The sequence below is a fragment of the Punica granatum genome, chromosome 5, assembly GCF_007655135.1.
Source record: "Punica granatum isolate Tunisia-2019 chromosome 5, ASM765513v2, whole genome shotgun sequence".
Classification (NCBI taxonomy): domain Eukaryota; kingdom Viridiplantae; phylum Streptophyta; class Magnoliopsida; order Myrtales; family Lythraceae; genus Punica; species Punica granatum.
Window position 1 is genome coordinate 3,130,646 of NC_045131.1, and position 23,192 is coordinate 3,153,837.

The 23,192-nt window shown below is 39.2% G+C and overlaps 1 protein-coding gene across 2 annotated transcripts; it reads right to left on the reverse strand.

The window, feature by feature from the left end:
* Positions 1 to 2,941: 2,941 nt before the first annotated feature.
* On the reverse strand, positions 2,942 to 13,591 carry LOC116206626 (DNA glycosylase/AP lyase ROS1-like). 2 transcript variants are annotated; one of them, XM_031539404.1, is made up of 21 exons: positions 13,345 to 13,588; positions 13,005 to 13,092; positions 12,271 to 12,906; positions 9,674 to 11,320; positions 9,163 to 9,576; positions 8,514 to 8,604; positions 7,041 to 8,433; positions 6,872 to 6,951; positions 6,584 to 6,668; positions 6,416 to 6,507; positions 6,279 to 6,347; positions 6,139 to 6,175; positions 5,985 to 6,067; positions 5,264 to 5,698; positions 4,835 to 4,871; positions 4,694 to 4,751; positions 4,439 to 4,578; positions 4,202 to 4,267; positions 4,006 to 4,120; positions 3,892 to 3,930; positions 2,942 to 3,338 (listed from the first exon to the last, which is right to left on the reverse strand). In XM_031539404.1, exons 3-21 carry the CDS (start codon positions 12,821 to 12,823, stop codon positions 3,217 to 3,219), a joined length of 5,556 nt encoding a protein of 1,851 aa, XP_031395264.1. In that variant the 5' UTR covers positions 12,824 to 12,906; positions 13,005 to 13,092; positions 13,345 to 13,588; the 3' UTR covers positions 2,942 to 3,216. The 2 variants fall into 2 exon arrangements, with proteins under 2 accessions (XP_031395264.1, XP_031395265.1); XM_031539405.1 differs by lacking the exons at positions 2,942 to 3,338; positions 3,892 to 3,930 and having other exon boundaries at positions 4,185 to 4,267; positions 13,345 to 13,591.
* Between the last annotated feature and the right edge of the window lie 9,601 nt (positions 13,592 to 23,192).

The following is a 23,192-nucleotide window of genomic DNA, read 5'->3' on the forward strand; positions in this document are numbered from 1 at the left end:
TTAAACCTCATGGATGCCAACTGTTGATTCTAGTAGAGTCCATCAAAGCTAAAGGAGGAAGCAATCGAAACGACAAAGAAAGTAACAACTAGCGCAACAGATGAGAGAAATGTGATCTCAGGTATGGTGATGACTGATAATGGCAACCGATGAGGCCCCCATGCTTCCAGAGGGATCTCAATCGTTATTGGAGTTCCTTTTTTTTTTTGAATTATTCATTTTTTATAACTAAAGATTTTTTTTGAATTTTTTTAGTTATAAGGGAGGTGCATGAGCTTAATACAATAAATATAACCTAATAGCTAATAAAGGAGTACTTGTAGTTCCACTGAATATCAAACGTGAAATCTATAAATTATTAGGCGAAATCCTGCACTATTGCGCTATATACTCTTTAATTTTTTTCCTGAAATTTTAAAATGTTGATATATTATATACGACACTGAGTACGTTGCTACACCAACAAAATACGAATGGTAATCATCATCTATAAAAATAAAAATAAAAAAGGATGGCAATCATCATTTTTTTTGGGGGGGTAAACTGGTAATCCTCATATTTAAAAGGAGGGGTATCGTTGTTATATGCAAAACCAATATTTGCTAAGATATATCCTCAAATAAAATGATCGGCCTTAATGTCTATTGAGTGAAGCTGGGTTTGGGGTCTTGTTAGGGATGGAAGTACTCGGTAATAACCTAGATATTCACACAACTTCGAAATAGCACCTCAACCCTCGGTAGACGGATTTGGAACATACGGGGAGCTCAATTACCATCGAGTGGTGCCAAATTGCGGAGTGCGCTGAAGGGGTTGGAACATACAGGGGCCTCGGTTAGCGTCAAGAGGTGCTAGAAGTTGACTCCATGCTAGTTCACGAACTTATTGCGAGTCCTGCTCGGACTCGGAGTGCCCCTTGTATATCGATGATGGTGGACGCTATAGGGAAGCTAGTTGAGGGAGACATGAATGCTACGAAAGGAACTTGCGTGTCAACATGGTGACGTGAAATTTTTCAAAATTGTCATTGAAATCTTATTTCAATCAGCATCTGCAATGCCCGATTGGCCTAGGAGTTATTATTAATGTCATTATCATTAGCATCATCATCATATTGTTATTATTTTTTCCCCCTCCGTTAGTCTCGGGATTTGGCCCCGTTTTTCATCCTACCGGGTAAAAAAAAGAAAGAAAGAACGGGCCTGATCCACCGGAAAATGACAAAGAGACAGCGGGCCTTAGCCCCGAGCTATCGCTGTGCCAGCAACGGGCCACGTTTCCTGCCTCACAAATTTAGGAGGGAAAGAAAACAGATGAAAAATTGGCGCCATGGCGGCAAAATCTGCGCATCCTCTATCAGAAAGATCTCTCTCGTCCGTCATGCGGGAAGCATTTTCCTCTCCCGCCTTCTCCCCCTCCTTCCTTCTCCATCAATCGATCCAACAGGTACGATTCTAGATCTGTGATCATGCTTTATGCTTGCTTAATCTCTTCCGATCATTGATTTGGATATTGTTCCCTAGTTCTTACGATAACTACGCCCCGCTTCGAGTTAGATGCACGAATCTTCCTGCTTCGATTCATATTAGCTTCCCGAGCTCTGTTCCATTTGAAATGCATTTGGCTCTGTTTTCTATTGCATGCTTTGATTGCTTCCATGGCCGCTGATAGAGCACACAGCGCGTTTTCTGCTGCCAGAAATGCTTATCTGTCTTCCATTGACAGTCTACTGATTCGTACTGCCATTTCACCATATTTGAATCATCCAATGTGTTTCAGTTAATAGCCACGTTGATGAAATGCTGACATAGCTCAGTTCCTCCCATAAGCCGCTTGGCTAAAGCTGTCATTGCTTTGACCGGTTGCTGGTTACATTTTCCGGTGCATCTCAGTATTGTGCACTAGCTGACTTGTAGAGGATAATGTTAGCATCAATCATCTCAATTCCTGGCAGACAGTCAGGTCAAATCTAGTCATGCAATATCCTGATTCATCCTGCCGAGGCAGTAGCAAGCCAATTGCGCACAATCTTCGCATTTCAAAGCACGTAGCAGCTCTCAACGACGCTTTCACATTTAAATTAGGTGATCACCTCGATGCATATAACATTAGCTTTTGATTTAAAATCTGCAGATACTCCACTATACATAGGCTGTTATGTTGAAGTTCCATTTTATGTATGCCAGATTTACGTGTCATTAGGTTGATTTATATCAGTCATAGGCTTCGTACCGGCGCTTTTACCTTATTCAGACAGCCAGTACTCATCCGAGGTTGTTGCTCTAGAACTGATCTGTGCTCGTCATTCCTTTTGGTCGCAGCTCATTAATTACATTTATAGGGAGTTCCTGCTGGAGTTAGTCTATTGATTTCAAGATATCAGTCCGAACCGTGCGTTAGGGTCAATTAGTCGATCACTAAGAGCTCAAGTTCTTTTCATTCTTTTAGACTCGATTTCGTGGGAAATAACTATTGACTGTCTACCATGAAGTGTTACCCATTCTGCCAGACATAGCCTTAAATGACTTATATGGTTCCTACTCATCGGTATCTGGAATTAGGATCAGACTGTAGGTTTTACCACCGCTCTGAATGCCTTCTCAGTTCATAAAGTTTCATGAAGTGAACTCTGAGATATAACCTTAGGTTGTATCCTGGGCTAATTAGTTTAGCTTGTGAGTGCTTAGGCTCAAGGATATCATAACAAAATGGGGGCTCTTCTTCTCAGTTGGGAACTTAAACAATGAGCACTTATCCTCGTTCTAATGTGAAAAATTAAATCAAACAGCCACTCAGCTTGAAAACTTTGACCAGTTTTGTTCCTACTGGTTGGAGATCTTCAACAATGCAAATTTTCCCGTCGCTGTCTCTCCTTTGTTTATCAGCTTGTGGTGATTATATAGTCCAATCTCTCCCACATTTTCCTGAAAATGGCTGCACATATTTTGCAATTTTACACATTTTGATTAATGCGCTGTGAGTAAAAGAACAGCTCCCATATTGGCGCTGCGCCATTGTTGACTACGACAAAGTTACAATAACCTAATCAATCATCTACATTGGACAATCCTTATGCAAGGATGTTTGGCCCAAGGGTTATTGAACATGTCAATCGAGCCAACTCCAGTAATAAACATTTTCTTTTTCCTGCTCTGACAACAAAGAAATGGCTCTGGACCTGCTGGTTTTGATGTCAAACACTATGAAGTCCATCAATTACAACCCATCATCTGGTTTGCCTCTTGTCCTAGGCAGCTTACTGGCTGGAAAATGCAGCCTGGCCATCAAAGGGCGGGGTGCTCGGGTCTGCCTGTCAAATCCCCTCACGCAAACATATCCTGCAAACCCATGTCAGCAAAGGCTTGAGCTAATAGACAACAACTCTTTTTCCCTCTTTTAACTAATAATACCCCTGGTAAGATGCAACCAAGAATTGAAAATAAGGAGGTATTTTGTTCATGATATCAGCATTTCTTGGTGTTTGTTTTGGGGGGAAATTCAATTCCTTAAAGGAAAGGAATTTGGCTTTTGTAATGAGGAATCATCATTCTGCACCACCCTGCTTATTATTTGTGGAGCAGCCTCGGCTATAAGGTGGGCTGTTGGTCATTTTCTTTATGGGGAAATTTTCATATGATTGGAGGCAAGTTAGACTCAGTATAGCAAGTCCTTATCCTCCTGTACATTTCCGTGCAAGTAAATTATTTGCTCATTGTAGAATCTTAGGCTGCAGCTAAATTTTCTGAATGGGGAAAGAAAATGACGTTAGTGTTTTGGGATCTTTTACCTAGTTATACTTAAAGAGCTAGATGGATAGGGATGCCATTTTTGGAGAAAAAGCATTGACATTAGGACTTTTATCTTCCAGAGAGAATGGGCTTTGTGGCATACCTCTCCAGAAGCAGTGTTGAATGCCTTCTGTTGATAAGCCTGTAAGAAATGAAGATGAATTAGTCTCGACTGAAACTCCTTAGATCAATGTGATAATATTTTCTGAACATTTACCTTTAAATATTGCTGGTATGGAGGTCCCAAAGTATACTGTTCGTCTCTGAAGTTTCCACAACCAATCCCTGGGAACATCAATGGGGTGAAGACTGGACTCGTGGTCAGCAAATACCTGCATTGGTCAGGTTTTAGGGCTGAGTCGTAATATTAGAACAAATTTTTGTGAGTATGGATACCTTTAATGAAGACCAACCTCATTTACTTGAAAATAGGTGCCATTAAGTGGAAAGCTCCCTCTCATAGCAGTCCGGCATGGTATCTGATAAATGGGAAATATTAATCGTCAATTTTCTGTGACTCATCAATGTAGGTTGACCCCCCCCCCCCCCCCCCCCCCCCCCCCCCCCCCCCCCCCCCCCCCCCCTCTCTTTTTAAAGAAAATTTGGGTCATGCATTGTAGGGAAAAAGGGTTGTTAAATGCAGAGCATACCAAAATGGTCCCCCGGACGGTTTGAGAGTTTGCTTCTCGAACACAGTGGCATGAGAAACATGTTTTGTCGTTACAAAGTGCACCAACCTCCTGGGAGTTGCACTTCTGTTCTGGGGGTTCAATCGAGTTTGCTGTTTCGCCTGGTTGGAACATTAGACACCCAAAGGGACTTCTTTAAGTTTGTTCCGCAGGAAATGCAGCTTCACATAATAATACAGAATTAGGCCACTTAAAATGTTGATGCTTTTGACTCACCTGGTGTCCAGATGGCAAGGAGGTATTTGCATGGATCATCTGGTTCTAATTTATCAAGCTGCAGTCAAGCATAGTTGATTAAAGAATACACTCTTAAGTGCTTGTGATTTTCATTGACATGAAGATACAAAAGGAACTTACTCCATTCAAAAGAGGATGGCCATCAGGAATTTCATACCTGCATGATTGAAGAGAAATCATTTGGTGTACTGTCAGATATTTTCAAGAATATTTTCTTTAGGTGTGACAACTCTCGTGCATAAAAGAATTTCAGGAACAATTACTTAAAGAGGACTTAAACGATCTATAATTTTCCAGCATGGTTATTACTTATGCTCTGGACTTGCCCATGCTTTGCTAATTATCGCATATTCACTAATTAAGCTTCTAATGCCTGACTTTTCAATTTGGGAAGTAGTCATGCAAAAAATTTGAAACAATAATCAACATAGGGGTGGAATGATGATATTCAATTTGAATGGAGAACTTGACGATAGAGGGCTTGAAGTCGTGCACGCAAAAGTTTCCATGCTTCATTATCTAACTATGGGAGAAGAGATTTTGACTTACACTAGGTGCTCTGTTCGTAGCCGACTCACGTTTTTAAGCTTAGGTGCAGGAATAGATGCAGCCTCTGGGGTTAGAGCAACTAGGGCCTTTGACATGTCACCTTCTTGAAGTTCCATGTTCTGCTGCATATAGTTCTGTAAATTCTGGGTGAACTCTTCAATATTTAGTTTGATTGTAGGAATTTCATCAAAATCTTCCAAGTCTATTTCTTCTCTGTCATTTTCAACTACATGTGTGCACTCTGGCCCTGGCGATGCAGGTTCTTCAATAATAGGCTGACAGTTACTTTGTCCATATCTTGCTAATTGTTTTTGTGAATTATCGGTTGCCAGAGGTGAAGGCAGCTGCAGTGGCTCAGTATTATTGGTGGGTGTTACTGTCTCTGATGAACCAACTATGCTCTTCTGCTCTGGACCTGGCAGAGCAAGCCTTGCACTGCATTCAAAATCAAGGGGTCAATTTGGTTCAGAAATTTCCTTTTCAGGTTATTTCTATGAGCTGCAAGAACATGATTATTACTTCTTCCAATAAAATTACTCCCACCTGTTAATATCAATATGAGTTAAAGAGGTCTAGACATCTCTTAGAGGCTTGTCTGTCTAGTTCTAGGTTTTTTCATTAATTGAACATTAAAAAAAGATTGCTAGAATCACCATTGCTTTTTATAGAATTGGGATGTTGCAGTAGAATTTTTAATTCTGAAAAGATTGGTATATTTTACCTTGCAAATGCACTGGCAAAATGTCTGCATTCTCCTCTCATAGGACATGCATTGCAATTTGGTTTGCTTTTTGTGCAAAAGACCTGCATGAATTTGATAACCCTACTGTTAGCTTTAGTTCTGAGAGACGACCTTGAAAAATCATATAACAAACCTTTCCAAATGTTATCATCTGGTAATGCAGCTCGTACCTGTCAGCAAATATTCCAGGAAACAAATAAGCATCTTATATCAGGTATCCTGAACTGAATATGGAGCTATTCTATGTTAAAATTTGGAGAGTGGTTATCATACAGAGTTCTTTGGTCAAGCTTGCACAGTCGTGGCCAGAGATACTTCTGAATAGATTCCAACACTGGGTACCTGTATATGACAGTAGGATTAGGGCTTTACATTTTCAGATCAGTTATCTGATGTTCACTGATACTCACAGTTCTAAAAGATGCAGCTGAAGTGACTCAGGCAGTGGCTGTAGAGGGACCCATCCTAGCCTTACAGCAATACGGCCAACATTTGTATCTACCTATTCAAAATACAAAGAAACTTTTATCATCAGGCATTACATTGTTGGTATATCTAACTTATTGCTTTAAACTTACAGGGAAAGCAAGGTGATGAAGTGTCAAAAGCCGCACACATTCCACACTCTTCAGTCCCAGGCCCCTAAAGCTTAGCAGGTACTCTCTGCAACCATAAGACAGTTTTCAGAATCTTTCATTTTGGTTACTAAAAAGCTTCCTGACTTTCATTCACGAGGAAGCTTTTCTTTGTATTTCAATACTGATACTCTTGAAGGTATTGTCGTGACATAGTAGTTTTTTTTTTTTTTTAAATCTTAATTCCTAGCATGAACTTTGAGAAACAGCATAAATGTTTTTCCCTCTTACTTTGCCTTGTCCGGCGGAACATCCCTCAGCCATTCAAGATCGATGCTTCCATGTTCTCCAACAAGTCGGTTGAGGAAATCCTGCATAATGTGCATAGATAGCATACGGTGAGAAACCTTTTTGTATGTGGATAATTTGATAATTTGGCAATGGATCACTACACTTGTACCTGTATCCTTCCGGCCAGGACGTTGTTCATTCCACGGTCTTTGATGGTTTGAGCTATCTCATTTACGTCTGCACATCTCACTGCTTCCCAATCTACTGAGTCCATTGTGTTCTGAGATCTCTCTCTTTTGCTTCCACTTGATACTGCCTGTCTTCTCAAGCTGTCCCAGTCGATTTCAACTTTTCTATCCTTCCCTGCAGCACCTGTTTTTGCTTTTGAAGCTCTTACATTCATTTCATTGGATTCCTTAGGAGCTGGATGAACTTGCTCGCTTATACATCTTTCTACTGATTCCTGATTACTGCCTTCTGGTAGGTTCTTCGAACAGCTGTTTTGCCAGTTTTCACAAGAAAGTTTTGGCATGCAAGTAGGTTCCTCCATTCTGTCATCTTCCCTGAGACATTGTACTTCTAGCAAATGCTCAGGGTGTTGATCAATGCAGTTTTTGGAGACTGTACTGCCAGTGCAAATCTGATTACACCTCATAGAACTGGGAATTTTGTTTACAGCTGTCCTAATCTTATATTTAGTTGTATATTGATTTATTGCTGTGACGCCATCGTCCATACAACTTCCACTGTCAACCTTGTAGCTCTCAGAAGATTTGCCACCTTCTCTGGATTCTTGGGAGCATTCATCTTCTAACACCATGGAGTTCGTTGCATTTGTGGCATCAATATCTTGCCTTTCACCTCCGTCGTCTTTACTTAGGGATTTTATAAGAGCATCTTTTGAGTTCTCATTGGACGAAATATCCCCGATTTCATGAACATAAACTTCGTGCAGATTTGAGCCAGCCAAGTGTAGAAGCTGCATAAAAGGTGTATGAGCATCGGCTGAGCTTGTTTTTGACAATTTAGACCTGTTTGTCAGATCATCTGTCTCTGAGTTGTCTGAGCTCGATCCTTTTCTTTCATCACTTACAGCTTTCAAAAAGTCCATGGAATTATGAGATGACACTGCGGACTCCTGAGATGAAATGACATCAATCTCTGCCTTCCGATCTACATCAGTGCAGATGGATTCTGTATTGTCTATGGTGAATTTATTGACTGTTGAATGAGGTTGCATCTCCATAAAGCTTCTGGATGAATTTGAATTTAAGAAGTGGCAGTTTGATTCATCCAGAGACCTCATTTTCCCCGCTGTTCTTGTGAAGGATTCTTCACTGTTGACAACCTCTACTTCATCACTGTTCTCAGCTTCATTGAGTGTCATAGAACTGCGGTCGCAAATTGTAGGACTTGACATCTTCTCTCTCCATTTACTTGTGTATTCCAGATCCTGTGTGCATACATCTGGTTCATTGATCACTGAACTTGTTCCCTCTTCAAAGCACTGGTTTTGCCTTGGATTTTTGGGAAACCGTGCAGCAAGTGACATGAATGCTGAGCTGCAATAGATACAGAAATGAATTAGATTGATTGGAATGATGGGTTTCTGTTCGACAAAAGTGCACAAACTATATTTTACCTAGAAAGATGATCCGACACATTCTGAGTAAGGAAAACCCCAACCACCGAATCAACAACTGATCCTTTCCATGGCGAGAAGCGTCTATCACCTGCAAAAGTTTTGGCCAGGTTAAATTGGTAAGTGATATTTGAAGCTGAGTAGATAGGGGGGAGTTTCTGCAGTGACACTGACTAAACCCAAGGTAATCTTGCAATTCTGTTTTCCTTAACGCTTGGGATTTGCATGGTCATACTCGTCTAGAGCTTATGGTCAAAGAAATCCAGCAGCCAAAGTACAAGCAGATGGTTTATGTTCTCAAGGTTATAGCTCAGTTGGTGTATTTCTTGCTTTATTCATTATTTCTCTTGTTTCATAGTACCTTCTTATGAAAATATGTTTGGGATCTTGTACCTTAATCTAGGGATCAAGGAGCCAGTGGCACAGATGCATTTGGTGAACGGGTTTGGGAAGGTTAGTGTCTTATACTTGAATATTCTTGTTTACTGTGTCTTGTGGTGTACTCCTCTCTGTCTGTCCCTCACATCACCATCTTAATATTTCTTGTTTCTTGAGAGTGGGTTTGTGTTAATAAGAAAAGATTTGACTCAAAAGGATTGCCTTCATGTAAGATGAATATCAGGAAAAATGAAGGAGCTGAATTCCATACCTTGTACAAGATGCATGCGTGCAATGAATGAATCAGTGCGTCCTTTGAAGACTCTTCGTTCCTCCTGCCACCATCTTGCTTTCTCTTCATCTGTCCCATCAATACCTTGACTGCTTATATCCTCCAATAAAAGCTTCCACACTCTAGTGGTTTCTTCATCAAGATCAACTTTTGGCCTTGGTCGTCTTTTCTTGGCGGGGTCGAATGGACCGTCAAAGGGCACAATGGTGCCATCCCCCCTATAGAGAACCAGCATGTTTTGGTGGTCCTGCTTTCCAAATCCATAAGGGATAAGTGCGTTTTGCTCCTGATGTGCATTTTCGCTACTTTCTCTGTTGATATCTAGATTCTCCAGTAGCTTTATGATTGCATCAACTGGACTGATATGCTTCCAAAGTAATTCTGGTTGATGACCTGCAAGGAATTAAAATTTCAGTGACCAAGGAATAATAAGTGGTCGTGAGAAAACTTCACTGATCAGAGAAGCCATTTCTTTTGTATAAATGTATACCTAGTGTATGGGCGGCAGCTCTCTGATGATTGCGATGCATTTGAACCCTTCCATTCAGCTGCAGCGTCAAAGCCCTTGAGTAGGCTGAATTAACCAAAGGATGTCTCTTGGTCCGTTTCCTTCTCGATAGCTTTGCATTCATCTCCATGAGTAGCGCTTGCATACATGTGTGAGTATTTTGTGACCTGTCATCTGTTGCTGACTGTTGCAGGGGGTAAGTTGGCATCATGCAATATTCTGTCAGTTTGCTTAGTGAAGCTAAGTCACGAACCCGAGTGAGGCCCCTAGATCGCTTCTTCGTCGACCTCTCTGTCTGAGAAAATGCCAGCATACAGCCCACGGTTTGCTGCTCGTCCTGAAGTTCTGTCCCCCTTTCTTGTAGTATAGCTTCACTTTGGTCAACTTTTGATGCAATAAGGTTGGCTCTCTCAGCATCTAGGCAGCTTGTGATCCCTAGTCTTTTAACCATTTTGCTCTTCATGGAAGATGACGTGCCAGATGCAGAGATCTGCCCTTTCTCAGTTCTTTTTTTCTTGTGTATAGGCGGAAAGCAAAGCCGAGGTACTGACTCATATGCTTGTAAGCTGTTGAACTGAATCCCTAACATATTCATGTATCCATTTCTAATTTGTTCACTAGGATCACAGCATTTTCTCTTCGAATCTGTTGGCTGCTCACCGTCAGTCGCAAATGGCTTGTTTGGACTGGTCAGTGTTTTCATTTGTATAAGATCAGGTGCACTAGGAGCATTCACTTGGTCTCCTGGCAAACTCATTGCTGGACAATGGGAGTCTAGTTTCTCTTGCTGGAAGCGAGTTTGGGCAGGGCGTGTTATGCCTGGATCCTGGCTTTCTAGGAATGGTGTGTCTTCTGTCGGCTTCTGATTCACACCGTGACTGAGTTCATGGGCTATGCCTTTGGTAGCATCTCCAACCTTTACTTCAATTCTTTGGGGAAGTTGATCATCTGCATTTGCCTGTTCCGCTGCTCCAACACAGACCGATTGGCCTGCAATAGCGTCATTCATTTGTTGTTGTTCACTATCAAAATTTAAGGCCCTCCTGCATGACATCTTCAAAGGTTCATCTCTGTTCTGTCCGCCAGCATCTTCAGCTACTTCTGTTGGCAAAGATGGAGGTGGTTTTTCAATTCCCTTTCTTCGCACATATTTCCTCTTGACTCTAGTCTCTCCCTCAGTACCTGCAGTTCTTGGCGTTCTGGGCTTTGGAGTCCTCCTGGCCTTTCCCTCAGAAACAACCTTGGGCCTGTGCTTCTTCCGCCTAGGTTTCTGTTGTGGCGTTTTGCTTATGCCTTGATCATCTACCTTCTCAATTTTATTATCCTCATTTGGTGAGGTGGAAACATCAGCAGATGGAGCATCTGCAGCAACTTTTAAAAGCTCCTTAACATGTTCTGCTCGGACTAGCCTTCCAGCAGCATCTCCGTCACTGAAACACTGATTCTGACTTGTTTGGTCTTTTTCACCAAAATGATATGTTTCAAAAACCGTTCTGCTCTGCGCACCAAGTGCTTTGTCTGGAGTAATCGGTGCAAAGTGTGGGATTGCTCCATTAGAGGCTGCATCTGCCCGTGTTCCGGGCGACAAATTAACATCATAGGCATGCGCTGGAAGATTTTGAAGTCCATCTGTTGGGGAATAAAAAATCCTCGTATCAGATTCACATTCATCACTAAAGGAGCTAGCTGGCAATGTATGCACCATAACGAATTGGAATTCCGTATGAAAATCATCGCTTCGAGGAATCAAATGTACCAGAAACAAAGACCAGTCCACTCATAACTTGCACATGAAGCAAGTATTTCTAGAGTTACAGTGTTAGAACTCTATCTTATGATATAACCCTTCATTCATTATATATGGTTGCCTAAGTATTGACTTTCTTAAAGTTGCAGAAGAGTGGTAGCAGCTCGTGGAGCTGATATAATCATAACTGGATGCATCACGAATGGTGATGAAACTTAATACTATTCTCTAGGCTTCTAAAATTATACAACAGCAATACTGGCGCTCTTCAGATTTTCTGCTTTAGTCTCCGAGGTATGCCTACCAAGCTCTCCAACTTCTTCCAAGTTTTCTTATGTCCTTGAATTTTAAACGATCTTCTATGACCACAGTTTAAGATTTCCACGTTCACTTCTGGATTTACAAATTACCGTCTAGCTAGATACAAGGAACGGGATTCTATGCCTGCGACTCTTTTCAGTAGAATTAGCTGTATATACTGTTGCTCAGAAGTGCTTTGGGTTCTCTTTAGATACAATCATATAAGGTCAAGTTATTTAAATTATATTACGAAGTATTAATTTATAATATTAAAATATTAAAGTAAAGAATTCAAGTAGATAAGTCAACGCTGCAAAAGTTTCGTTAAGAGAGACCAAAAGGCCTTCTCTGTGGGGCCTGCACATGTGTGTGTCCTCCAGAGAGAGAGTGAGTACTCGCGGTGACACCATCTCCTTTTAAAATAAAAATAAAATAAATAAATACGCGTATAGTGTCACGTCAGCAGATCAATCACTTATTACCTTACCGATAACCTTATAAAGGTGCCGTTATATAAAGTTTTTCGACTTACATGAATTTTGTGCAGAGTGATTGGCGCTAATCGAAGAAAACTGCGATAAGTTGGAGCCGGAGCAGGAACTGCTCAATTTTGCTGGTTCAGAGGGTAGCCAGTTGCCTTTAAGGTAGGAGTCTGAGAAGCAGGTGAAAGATCCATTTGTTGCACGAGTGAAGTCTTTCTGTGAACTTCCAGTGACGGCGGCATCTGCAAGGGCCATCAGGCTCAAGAAAGGCACGTTCATGTTCATGGCCGCAGCAGTGGCTGTGGCAGCCATGCCCGGCCACAAAGTACTGTCACCACTTGAAAGTAGGGCCTCGAAGTTGAGCCCTGCATCGATCTCTGCCCTGCCACTCGAGCCGTGGCCCGAGAACTCATCTGCCTGAGCTCTTGGGGCGAAACCTGGCGGGAATTCCTCCGAGTCCGAGCACTCTTGTAGGCCTTGCGGATGTTCTTGCATGTCTTTGCAGATCGGCTCTGGTCTTGGTGGAATGGGCTTAATGGGGGTCTCCGGGACCCAGGAATTGGGGCTAGGGGGCGCTGCTTCAGCTCTTTTCTCCATCTCCATCTCGGAGCCTCAGGTAAAGGTATTTCCTTCTTTCTCTCTCCTTTTGGAGGTTACTTATTGAGATCTTGAACCCCATTTCATGCCTGCTCATGCGAGCAAGAGAGGTTTAACAAAGTACAATAATATCTGATTGGAGGGAACACATAAGATCAGAAAGAGAGAAGAAGATGAAGATCACCACCTCTTGAGATCGAAAGCATCATCTTCAATAACACCTTGGCACGCAGCTGAAGCTGTTATCTCAGGGGAAGGAAGTAACGGTGCTGGAGCTGTAGGTGGCAGATCAATTACCGTGTGAGAAATGAAAAAACAGAGTAGGTAAGAAATGGCATCAATGGAAAAACAGAAAATCCCCACATTCTCTCTCAAAGCCTCCTCAGATAATGCCACTTTATTCTCTACTGTTGCTGGACTAAAATACCTTAATCTAAAATCTAAATAAATAAAATAAAGAACACCCAAGAGAACAAGAAAGAGAAAAAAAAAACCAGAAAATTCCACAGCATCAATCAAAGCCCTACCTGGGCAAAAAATGAGTCAATGCTGGAGATCTGAATTGGTCATGTAAAGGCCCTGATAAAAATGAAAGCCAAAAACAAACCCTTCCCAAGAACAGAGAAAAATGAGAGAAGAAAACGAACACATAAAAGGCCAGTTAAAAATATATAAAGCCAGGTCTCTAAAACTGTAACTCCTTTTCCCGGTAAAACAAAAAAAACAAAAAACACTTGGGACTGGGATATTAATATTTTATTACCTCCCATCTTCGTCATTATGGATCGAAGAACCTGCTAAATATATTAATTCGGGCCGGGGGTCTTCACTCCATTAGCGTTAGAAAAGTGGCGTGTCCTCCTGGGGGCATAATCGTCCGTCTAGGTCGGGCCAGTGACAACACCTTGTGAGGCGTCTACATTGGCCTTGGCCACGTGAGCAAACTGAATAGCAAAGTCCCCTTACGTGGCATAGGGCTCTTGACATTTGGCACGTGAGACTTAGACTTTGTCTAGAATAGGGCTGTTTGGGCTACTGACGCCGTCGGTCTGCCGTTTGTCCGCTGAACCTGGTCGACAAATTAAAGGTGAGGTGAGGGTGGTTTCCGTCTGTTGTTTTATCTGTGTGTATGATGAGGTGTTTCGAACAGTGGCCCCCACCTTGGGCGGTGCAGCAACACGCTTCCTCTAATTGGTGCAACGCAAGTCACGTCATTGTATCATTCTTTCGAATAACAGTTACCTTACCGTTATCTCGAAAGTCTAATAAATTCTACCAACTTCTTTACGTGCATGGGACATGCAGCCACGCGCAAAGCTGCTCGTCTGAAGCGCATAAAAAAATCCTCCTTTTCAAAACAGATTGCTTTCGCCTTAAACCTCTTTATATCTTTTTTTTTCTCTGTCTTTCCTGAATGGTTTCTCCGTTTGATTAATAAATTTAAAAAAAAAAGAAAACAAAATGGGAAACAATACCTCAATAATTTTATTCAGAACGAACTCAATAATTCGTAGTATAGTACCATAGTCGGTTGCTTCTATGCATTATTTTGCCTATTTAGTACTGAGATTGCACGCAATTTTGACCCTGACCTTAAAAATGAGCCTGCAATCTTAGAAATGAAATTGGAGGTGTCCTTAATGACACTTTTGAAGAAGGGGTCTATTAGGGAGAATCAAATAAGATATTGGAATATCTCATATTATTATGAAAAATCAAATCAGATAATAGTAATTTCTAATGATACCAATTAACCTAATTAATTGATACAAGCTTATTCAAATGTTATATTTCCTCATATGATAAACAATAACTTGGTATCAGAGCAGGTCGCTCAGGATAAGCCCGCGGCAACCACCAATTGAAGTCGGGATTTGAAGAGCGTGCATCGATCACATGCATTGCCTTCGTCTAAAGAAATAATGAAGAGTTTTTGTTGGAGTCAAAGAAACTCCTTTTTATCATCACCGCAAAATTTAGTTGCAGACAAAAGTTATTGTTCAATTGATCAGATCATGAAATTATGAAGATTAAAATCATGTGCAAGATGAACATTTTGTTGCACTTCATGTTCATCTGAAGGGGGACTATTGGAGATATTAGTTTACGATATTTGGAAATATAACATTTGAATAAGATTGTATCAATCAATTAGGTTAATTGGTATCATTAGGATTTATTAGCATCGCATTTAGATTTTATGATAGTATTTTGATATTATTTCTTTCCTAGTTCGATTGCTTCCTAAGCCTATAAATAGACTAGTAATTCTGCGTATTCGATGAGTTAGTGAGTAAGTCTAAACAATAAATTCTCGTAACTTTAGCTTCTGGCCACTATGTTTCGACATCTCATTTCTCTCCTCTCATATTATATTTGATATTCTTCATGGTATCGGAGCAAAAGATCTTGGCATAGTCGAGACCTTTCATTGCATGTAACGTTGGTGCATTTGGCCTTGATCGGGCGCGCCCAGCAACCCAATTCCACTCCCGTTCTTGAAACCCTTTGTCTGGTAACCCAATTCAACAGTTTTGCCTTTTCTTTCATACTTTTTTTCCATGACGCTATTTAATCGATTATCATCTCTCTTCACATACATCAGTCTCCTAAAAAAAATCTTTTTTCTCTCGACCCTAATCAATTGACCTCTCCTCTTTGTCACCTCCATATTCCCTCCAGTTTGTTGCCCTTAGGTCTATTGTCTCCCTTTCTTCACTTGCTTGGAATCTTCTCATTCTTAAATTGGTTGGCCATTGTTCCTCCTTTGCCTTGTGGTCATCTTCTCCTTCCTCTTGCTCAGATGTTGCTTTCATATCCCCAGACACCACGTATAGCCCTTTCTCACTCTCCGATGCCTAGATCTCTCAACGATTTTCTCCCCTCTCGCTTGTTCTGGCCGTACCGAGCTTTAGCCATGACCACATCATCATGAGCTATCTCTCAATCTCTCCACTATTAATTACTGGCCCTCACAACTTTATCGCCACACTTCAATGTCGTCCATCCTTATCTCTCCTTTTTCGGTCGATGGTTTTCTTCCCATTCACCTCTTGTTAACCGGTAGCCCACTCTCTTCTCAACCCCCCCGTAGCTTGTTGTAACTGCACCTCAAAGCTTCGTCTTCTGGCATCTACCATGGTGAATCGTGCCTTGAAGCTGCGGTCACCATCCCTCTTGGCCTTGTTTCTCTTCAAATTGGACCAGCCATATCTAAGTGTAGCAATGTCAATTTCTTTTTGGACCATTATGTTTTGTATTCATGGGTTTATATGAGATTTTGGTACCACCACTTATCAACTTGAGTTTTTAAGTGAAAATGAATCCAAACTCGTATAAGTCCAATGAAAATTCAATGGGCTAATTCGATTTGCAACGTTGTTCGGTGATATTGAGGGCGTGGTTGCGCTTGAATTGCTAGGATAATTTTTTTGGGTGAACTGCTAGAATATTAACTGTGGGTCATTTTGGGCTATTCAATGGTTCTTGCATGTTCATTTCTGATTTTCATGAATCCTCAAATTAATATATGCGAATAGCACTTTCAAGAGGTCGAGAGCCAGCTCAAAAGATGATAAATCACTTCAATCTAATGGAACTGGTGGTAAACCATTCGATGGATAGTTAATGAAGTGTTTCAGTCTAATGGAACAGGTGATGAACCACATGAAGCCGGTGTTCCTTTCGATTTGGGATGGAAATGGTGTTGGCAAGACAAGGGGCCCCTGAGTTCCCATTAGGCCATTCCCATAATTTCAATCTTGCGAGGCTCATGCCTATAGCACGATGACTGGGAAGTCATATATGCGTCCCTCGTTGAAGCCGAACATATGAGATGTCATCTGCTCCACCCCCCATGAGTGCTAGATCACAGGCAAGGGGAAGATTGGCATATGATTTAAATCTCAGGGGCAAAGACGGATCAAATTCTCATATGATATGTTCAAACATGCATGACCGTGGAAGAAGCATCGGCAAACGAAAACCTCTCCTCCAGATTCTCTGCCAATTTGACCGTACTGATTTGTCGGGTCACCGTAGCTCGTGAAGGAATCTTATCTTTCCTCTTTTCGGAGCTTTCCCCCCCTTCTCTCTCTCTCTCTCTCTCTCTCTATCACTCTCACTCGTACACCTGGGGTCCTTCCTCTCAGCGGAAAACCGCTAGGGTGACCCGCGAAAACACGAGTTACCTGTCCTGCCCAGCGACACGTGTCACAGGGGGCCGGTTGGCGCTGCTCCCGTCTCATTGGCCCAATTTCCTTTTCGCCTCTGACGTTCAGCTTTGTCAGTCCACTGGCGGGAGGGCCCTTCATTCACGAGCTACGGTGACCGGCCGGTCGCCGTAGAGCTTCCCAGCCTTATTAAAGTGGAGTGGTTGCAACTTTCGTTTCGATTTCAGGGACGACTAATTAGGATAATAAATTGTTTTGTCAATTTGTTCCCCCTCAAGGATAAAGATGTAAAATCCATATGGGGCAAATCAATCAGAACGAGGAAGCAACAACAAATTAGTGTCGGAATTATGTAAATCAATAATTATATTTCCTACTAATCTATATTATTATTGTTATTATTATTATTATTATTATTATTATTATTATTATTATATGATGATCCTCATAAATCTATAACGACACAATATGATGAGAAGTATATAAGAATAAGGAGATCTGAAATGAATCCATGACTTATTGAATCGGACGACTACTATTATACTGAATTCTTTTTCTCCTTTATATATTTATCATTTTAAATTTAATTGGGATATTTATATATAAAAACTCAAAGGAAAGCTCTTGAGTTCGAGTGGGCTGATCTCCATAGGCTTAACTTTCTTTCTTTTTCTTTTTCTTTTTTTTTTTTGGTGGTCTCGTAGGATGCTGTTGGTTCTTGCGTGCGCGAGTTCATTGTTCTATGTTGTACTCATTAGTGATTTTGGAGAAAATCACTTACTAAAAAAGTAATTTATGACAAGAGTAAGTTCCACAGATGTAGGAGTGGGCACTCATTGGAATGGTTCAGTTTTAGATGCAAACTGTGCCGGTCCTAAATTTTCGGAAATGAAAATTTCCTAACCGAAATCGATCTCGTAACTATATTAAAATCATAAATTCGTCCTAAAAAATAACCATTTTTCGGTTCGGTCCCAAATTAAGAAAATTAACCCTAAAGTATAAATTTACAAAGTCAAACCATTTTACGGGAGTGCAACCAACACTGAATAAAGTGTAAAAATATAAAAACAAGCACGTTTATATACTAATCAAATTCTTACGAAATGCTAATTACACAAAAATATCAAAATTCCCATTATTACTCAACACCTCTCAATCTTCTACATAATGACTAGATGTTTTTTGAGATTTTTTTTCCAACTTTTCTCTTAAGAAAAAAAGAAAGTGGAAATATTTAAACTCAAATCAATAAATAAATATAACAAAATATATAATTTATATATTTTTACATATATTCAGGACGGTTATCCATGGTTTTTTAAAAATAGAAACCGTAACCGTCTCGAAACCAAATGATTTGAGAATTTAGGAATCGAATTTTTCCCGAAACAAAATAATTTGGTTATTTTTCGATTCGGAACGGGACAGTTCATTAACCGGTTATTTTTTGCACGGCCCTACACAGAAGTAGTTTATTTCTTGGTATTTGAGATGAGATGCTATTATAAAAATCAATTTCGTATGTTTGGCTACACTATGAGGGAAAAAAATTCCAAAAATAGGATGTTCACAAAAAGAGAGAGAGAAAATGGATACACAACTAGCAACTGGGAGCTTCGTCGTGATCAACACCCACCCCTCAAGTTTCTCAATAGTCAGGTTTTGCCAACAATCCTGAGGGGGTGAGTAGTGGCCTGCAACTGTAGTCCCCAGCCATCAATTGGTCGCGATCTCAGAGATTCTCAATTAGGGGGGAAAAAAACAAAAAGAGATTAGAGACTATCTAGGGTGAGGGGGGTCGTGGGCAACCCTAAAGCCATCAGCAATCCCTAAAGCCATTGGCAACCTCAAGGGGTTGGCGTATTCACCACCACTTCTTGGAAGTAGTTGGTGACATCTGAGGCCGTTGTCAACTTCAAAGGGGTGGTTGTATTCACCACCACTTCTTAAGGATCATCAGCATATCTTGAGGTCACTGACAACTTTAAGGGGGAGAGTGTGACTGTCGAGAATGCACTCAACTCTAAAACATAGGAGATTTCAAATTTAAGATCTCAACTCTGGGAAGGAGGAGGGCTGTAGTCGACCATGGTGGGCTTGGCTAAGATTTACTAGTGACTTCTACGACCTTCAACATTAGCAATTATTTATTTTTCTAATTTTTAGTTGCGTTAATGGCTGTGGCATATGGTGCTAGCTAGGGGTGATCAGTTCCGAGTACCCTGTATTTTTCATGATACCCGGATCCTATCATGTAAGGGACAAGTTCCAAAATTTTGGAACTAGACCCTACCTTGTTGAACACTGGAACCGGAACCTTTATTATATCACAGATTCCAGGTACCCTGTTAGAACCTGTAAATTTTTTTCTCTCGCTAAATAAAACTGAAAATATGACATACATAATCAGTAATCACGTCAAATAGAATATCAACAAAATTTAGATTAATCCACAACAACAAAAAAATAATATATCTCATCAATCATTGACAAAATTAAACATCCATAATACGATCTCATACAACAAAGTGCCTCTTTTCTGATTCATTAGAGGAGCCAGTAACTTTCCTCTTTTCTCTTTTTTTTTTAATAAATAATCAGTTTCGGGTATCCTGTAGGCAGGAATCAGAACCAGAATTGATTTTTACCAGTTCCTGATTTTAATACCCGGAACCTATTATATTTTCAGTACGAGATATCCGGACCCTACCATAACGGGTAGGTTCTGACCGGTTTCGGATATACCCGGTACCCGTGCACACCCTTAGTGCTAGCATCATTCATCAAGTGATCGGGCTTTCTCTCACTTTGAGAAATATTTGACGAAGATTTTTGTGGTAAAACATTTTTCTAAAATTTATATCTGATTTTTCACTTTGATTGAAATATATTTAGTTGACTTTTGGACTTTCTGCTAAACCCAAGAAAATCAGGAAAATGATTTCCTTCCCCAAATGAACGGAGCATTATTACTCCTTGAGCTCTCTACATGCCATATATAGTAAAGTTCTCTTTTGAGTTGTTCTACATAGAAATTAACTTAAAATTCTCATCCAAAAATTAACATAAAATTAGTTGATACCGCTAATAATAAATGTATTAGTTCAAAAGTCGAAATAGATATTACTTATAACTTTCCATTAGAAAATAATTGAAATATAAGATTTTCAAAAGGAAAAAAAAATCACCAGAATGGTGGTCACTTAGACATTAAATATAACTAGAAGTAGGGTAACACTCACGCTTCGCTGCGAGAAGAGCAAACAACAACTATCCTAAATATAATTATGATTTCAATGTAACCCATATTGTATAATAAATGTAATAAAGAAAATTGAATTTCATAATTAGAGTGATAAACAAAAAAACTAATATGGATTGGTTCAAATGATTCATCGCTTATTTCTTTTGAACAAGTACTCGAATTTGAGTCTTGTAAATAAAGAAATTTATGATTGGGAGATTTTTATAAGCCCTTACAGGGTTTCCGAATAGTAGGACGCATATTGATTTTTTTTAAAAAAATCATGATGTAGTAGACAATGTTATCACGGCTTGCTACATAATCATATAATAATTTGGGAGTTATATGCCATAAATAATACTAAGTAGAAGAAAATAAATGAAAATAATAATATAAATATGAGATAGAAAGCAAATTTAATTACACGTTATAATTTGCTCTTAGATTTAGTGATAATATGATATTCATATGAGACATTTTTTAAGCTAATGCTACGCTATTAAAATTAACGTGATTGTCCAAGATGGGAGCGCTTTCATACCTTAGTGGGCCGACCCGACTCGACTAGATTAATCGGGCTCAATTAGGTTTTCAGATACCATAGTTCATATCGAAAAAACTAACAGGATTGATAATAATTTATCAAAAGTTATTTTGGATATCTAAATCTAAAATTAGAAAAAGTGAAGAAATCAAAATTTTCCATTTCTTACATATTTTGTAACAGTCAAACTCTACATATTAACGTCTATAATTATTCTTTAAAAAATACAATTTCTTTGGCCTGCAAATCAATTTGACGGCCTTTGAGCCTAATTTGTTTAGACTTGCGTGCCTTGTAGTTTTTCAACTTTCAAGTTGATCATGACAAATAAAATATTGTAACTAAAAATGAAAAGAAATCAATATAAAAAATGAGAATTTTTTTAAAAAATATAACATATGAGAATATATCTAAAGATCTGTATAAAAAGAACTTTTATCTTTTTAATTAATTGACCCTTTAGATTAAATTTATTTAAAAAAATGTGGGATAGCAAATTAAAAGATGAAAGTGGGGTGGACTAAGTTTCAATTTGTCCATATATTTGAATTGGGTAAATTCCCAAAAAAACACAAACATTTATTCTTTTTTTCTAATTTTAACACGAACTTTTAATTTTGTCCAATAAAATCACAAACTTAGCAAAATGTTTCACCTTTGGCATGTTGTGGCACCATACATTTCTAGCGGAAAAGCTTATGTGGACAGTTAACGGTGTCGACGTGGATAGCGATAGTCCATATTTGTTAACGTGGATAAAATTGTGGGCTCGCCCGACATTACTAACAACAGTGTTCTGTGATTGTGAGGACACGAATATGCTCAGATTTGGGGCTTTTCAGCTCTAAATAAGAGAAGTTTTTTAAACTTTCAATTAGTCGTGAACTGTCGTTATCCACGTCGACACCGTCAACGGTCCATAGAAGCTTTTTTTGCTAGAAATGTCCAGTGAGCCCACGGCGTGCCAAACATGAAACTATTTGCTAAGTTTGTGATTTTATTGGACAAAGTTAAAAGTTCGTGTTAATTTTTTTTAAGTGAAATTTGTATTTTTTTTTGGAATTTACTCTTTGAAATAAGTAGAAAATCTTCTTATCCCAATCACACTGTGAATCTGTATAAAATAGAGAGCATTCTCTTTTCCGGTCGATGATGATTTCATAAATAATACACATATATTAGCATTTTGACTTTTTTGAAAAAAAAGTGATAGAGAGTCAATAATATAATATATGGCCTCCTCGAAAATACATACCACTTTTCATTGTATCGATGGAGCATATTATAAAGCCATATAATTTCTTTTTTTTTTAATGGTAAGTAAGGCTGTATGATTCAAAGAAGGATAAAAATGAAAAAAAAATTAAAAGTTTATTAAAAATTTTGGAAACAAAAGAAGGTGGTGATAATTGAATGAGCAATTTTAATGTATTGTTTGTTATTGTTATTGTTATATTATATAGAAGAAATTATTAACCATCATAAAAAAATATAAAAAAAAGTAAAATTTTATTAGTTTGACACTTGGCCACAATGAACAACGAGAGCTATAGTCTATTAAAAGATTACTCTTTCGTTTAGATAATAATTCATGGTCATGTGTTTACTTATCAAAAAACTTCATGGTCATGTGTTTGGTAGTAGAATGGACAAGTAAGTATCTTCCTGAAAATGATTTTGGTAGACAAACACACCATGGTATTATCATAATACGTGTAAAACCATCAAAATCTACATGAAAGGAATGTACTGAAGTATAATATCTAAAGGATATATATTTATATCCTTTTGCAAATAATTGAATTCTTTGGACTGGCCACCGTCTGGAAGTGCAGTGATTAGAAACCACCTGATATATATATATATATATATATATATATATATATATATATCACGCACGGGCCTATGGGTTGCATGCGGAGATTCGGTTAGTCCTTTGTATCGGTTGAGACAAGTATCCACGGCTACTCTTATTTTACTAATCTATTCGTCCCGATTAATTAATTATTGCCGACCATATCCTATTGGAATTATTAATTAAAATTTAAATCAATGGCAATAAAGTCCTGTTTGATCAGAAAGCTGCCAACGGAGCTAAGAATCAAGGGTAGATTGCAGTTTATCCTAATCCTAGGAAGAAAGTTTAAAATTGGAAAATGCGCCCAACTTTGAGCAAAATAAAAGTTAACCCTTTAACTTTTGTATGGGTACCGATGCTTGGGGCCCATCCCATTCTCCCAAGAGCTTTGAGTGCGGTGGAAGCAAAACTTGTCTATGCTTAAAGAATATATATATCCAACGAGGGTGATTTGGTGTAATTATACAAGTTACGATTCGAAACACTGAGATTTTGAATTTAATATTTATTAGTGAAACTTGTATGTATATTTATTTAGATTTTTTATTTTTTAC

Excerpts from the sequence above, each read along its gene's own strand:
- LOC116206626 (XM_031539404.1), bottom strand. The coding sequence starts at position 12,823 with ATGGAGATGGAGAAAAGAGCTGAAGCAGCGCCCCCTAGCCCCAATTCC. Across the intron at positions 11,321-12,270 it reads TCACTCTGCACAAAATTCAT|ATGGACTTCAAAATCTTCCA; the intron begins GTAAGTCGAAAA and ends ATTCCCCAACAG. Across the intron at positions 6,669-6,871 it reads GTTCCGCCGGACAAGGCAAA|AGAGTACCTGCTAAGCTTTA; the intron begins GTAAGAGGGAAA and ends TTATGGTTGCAG.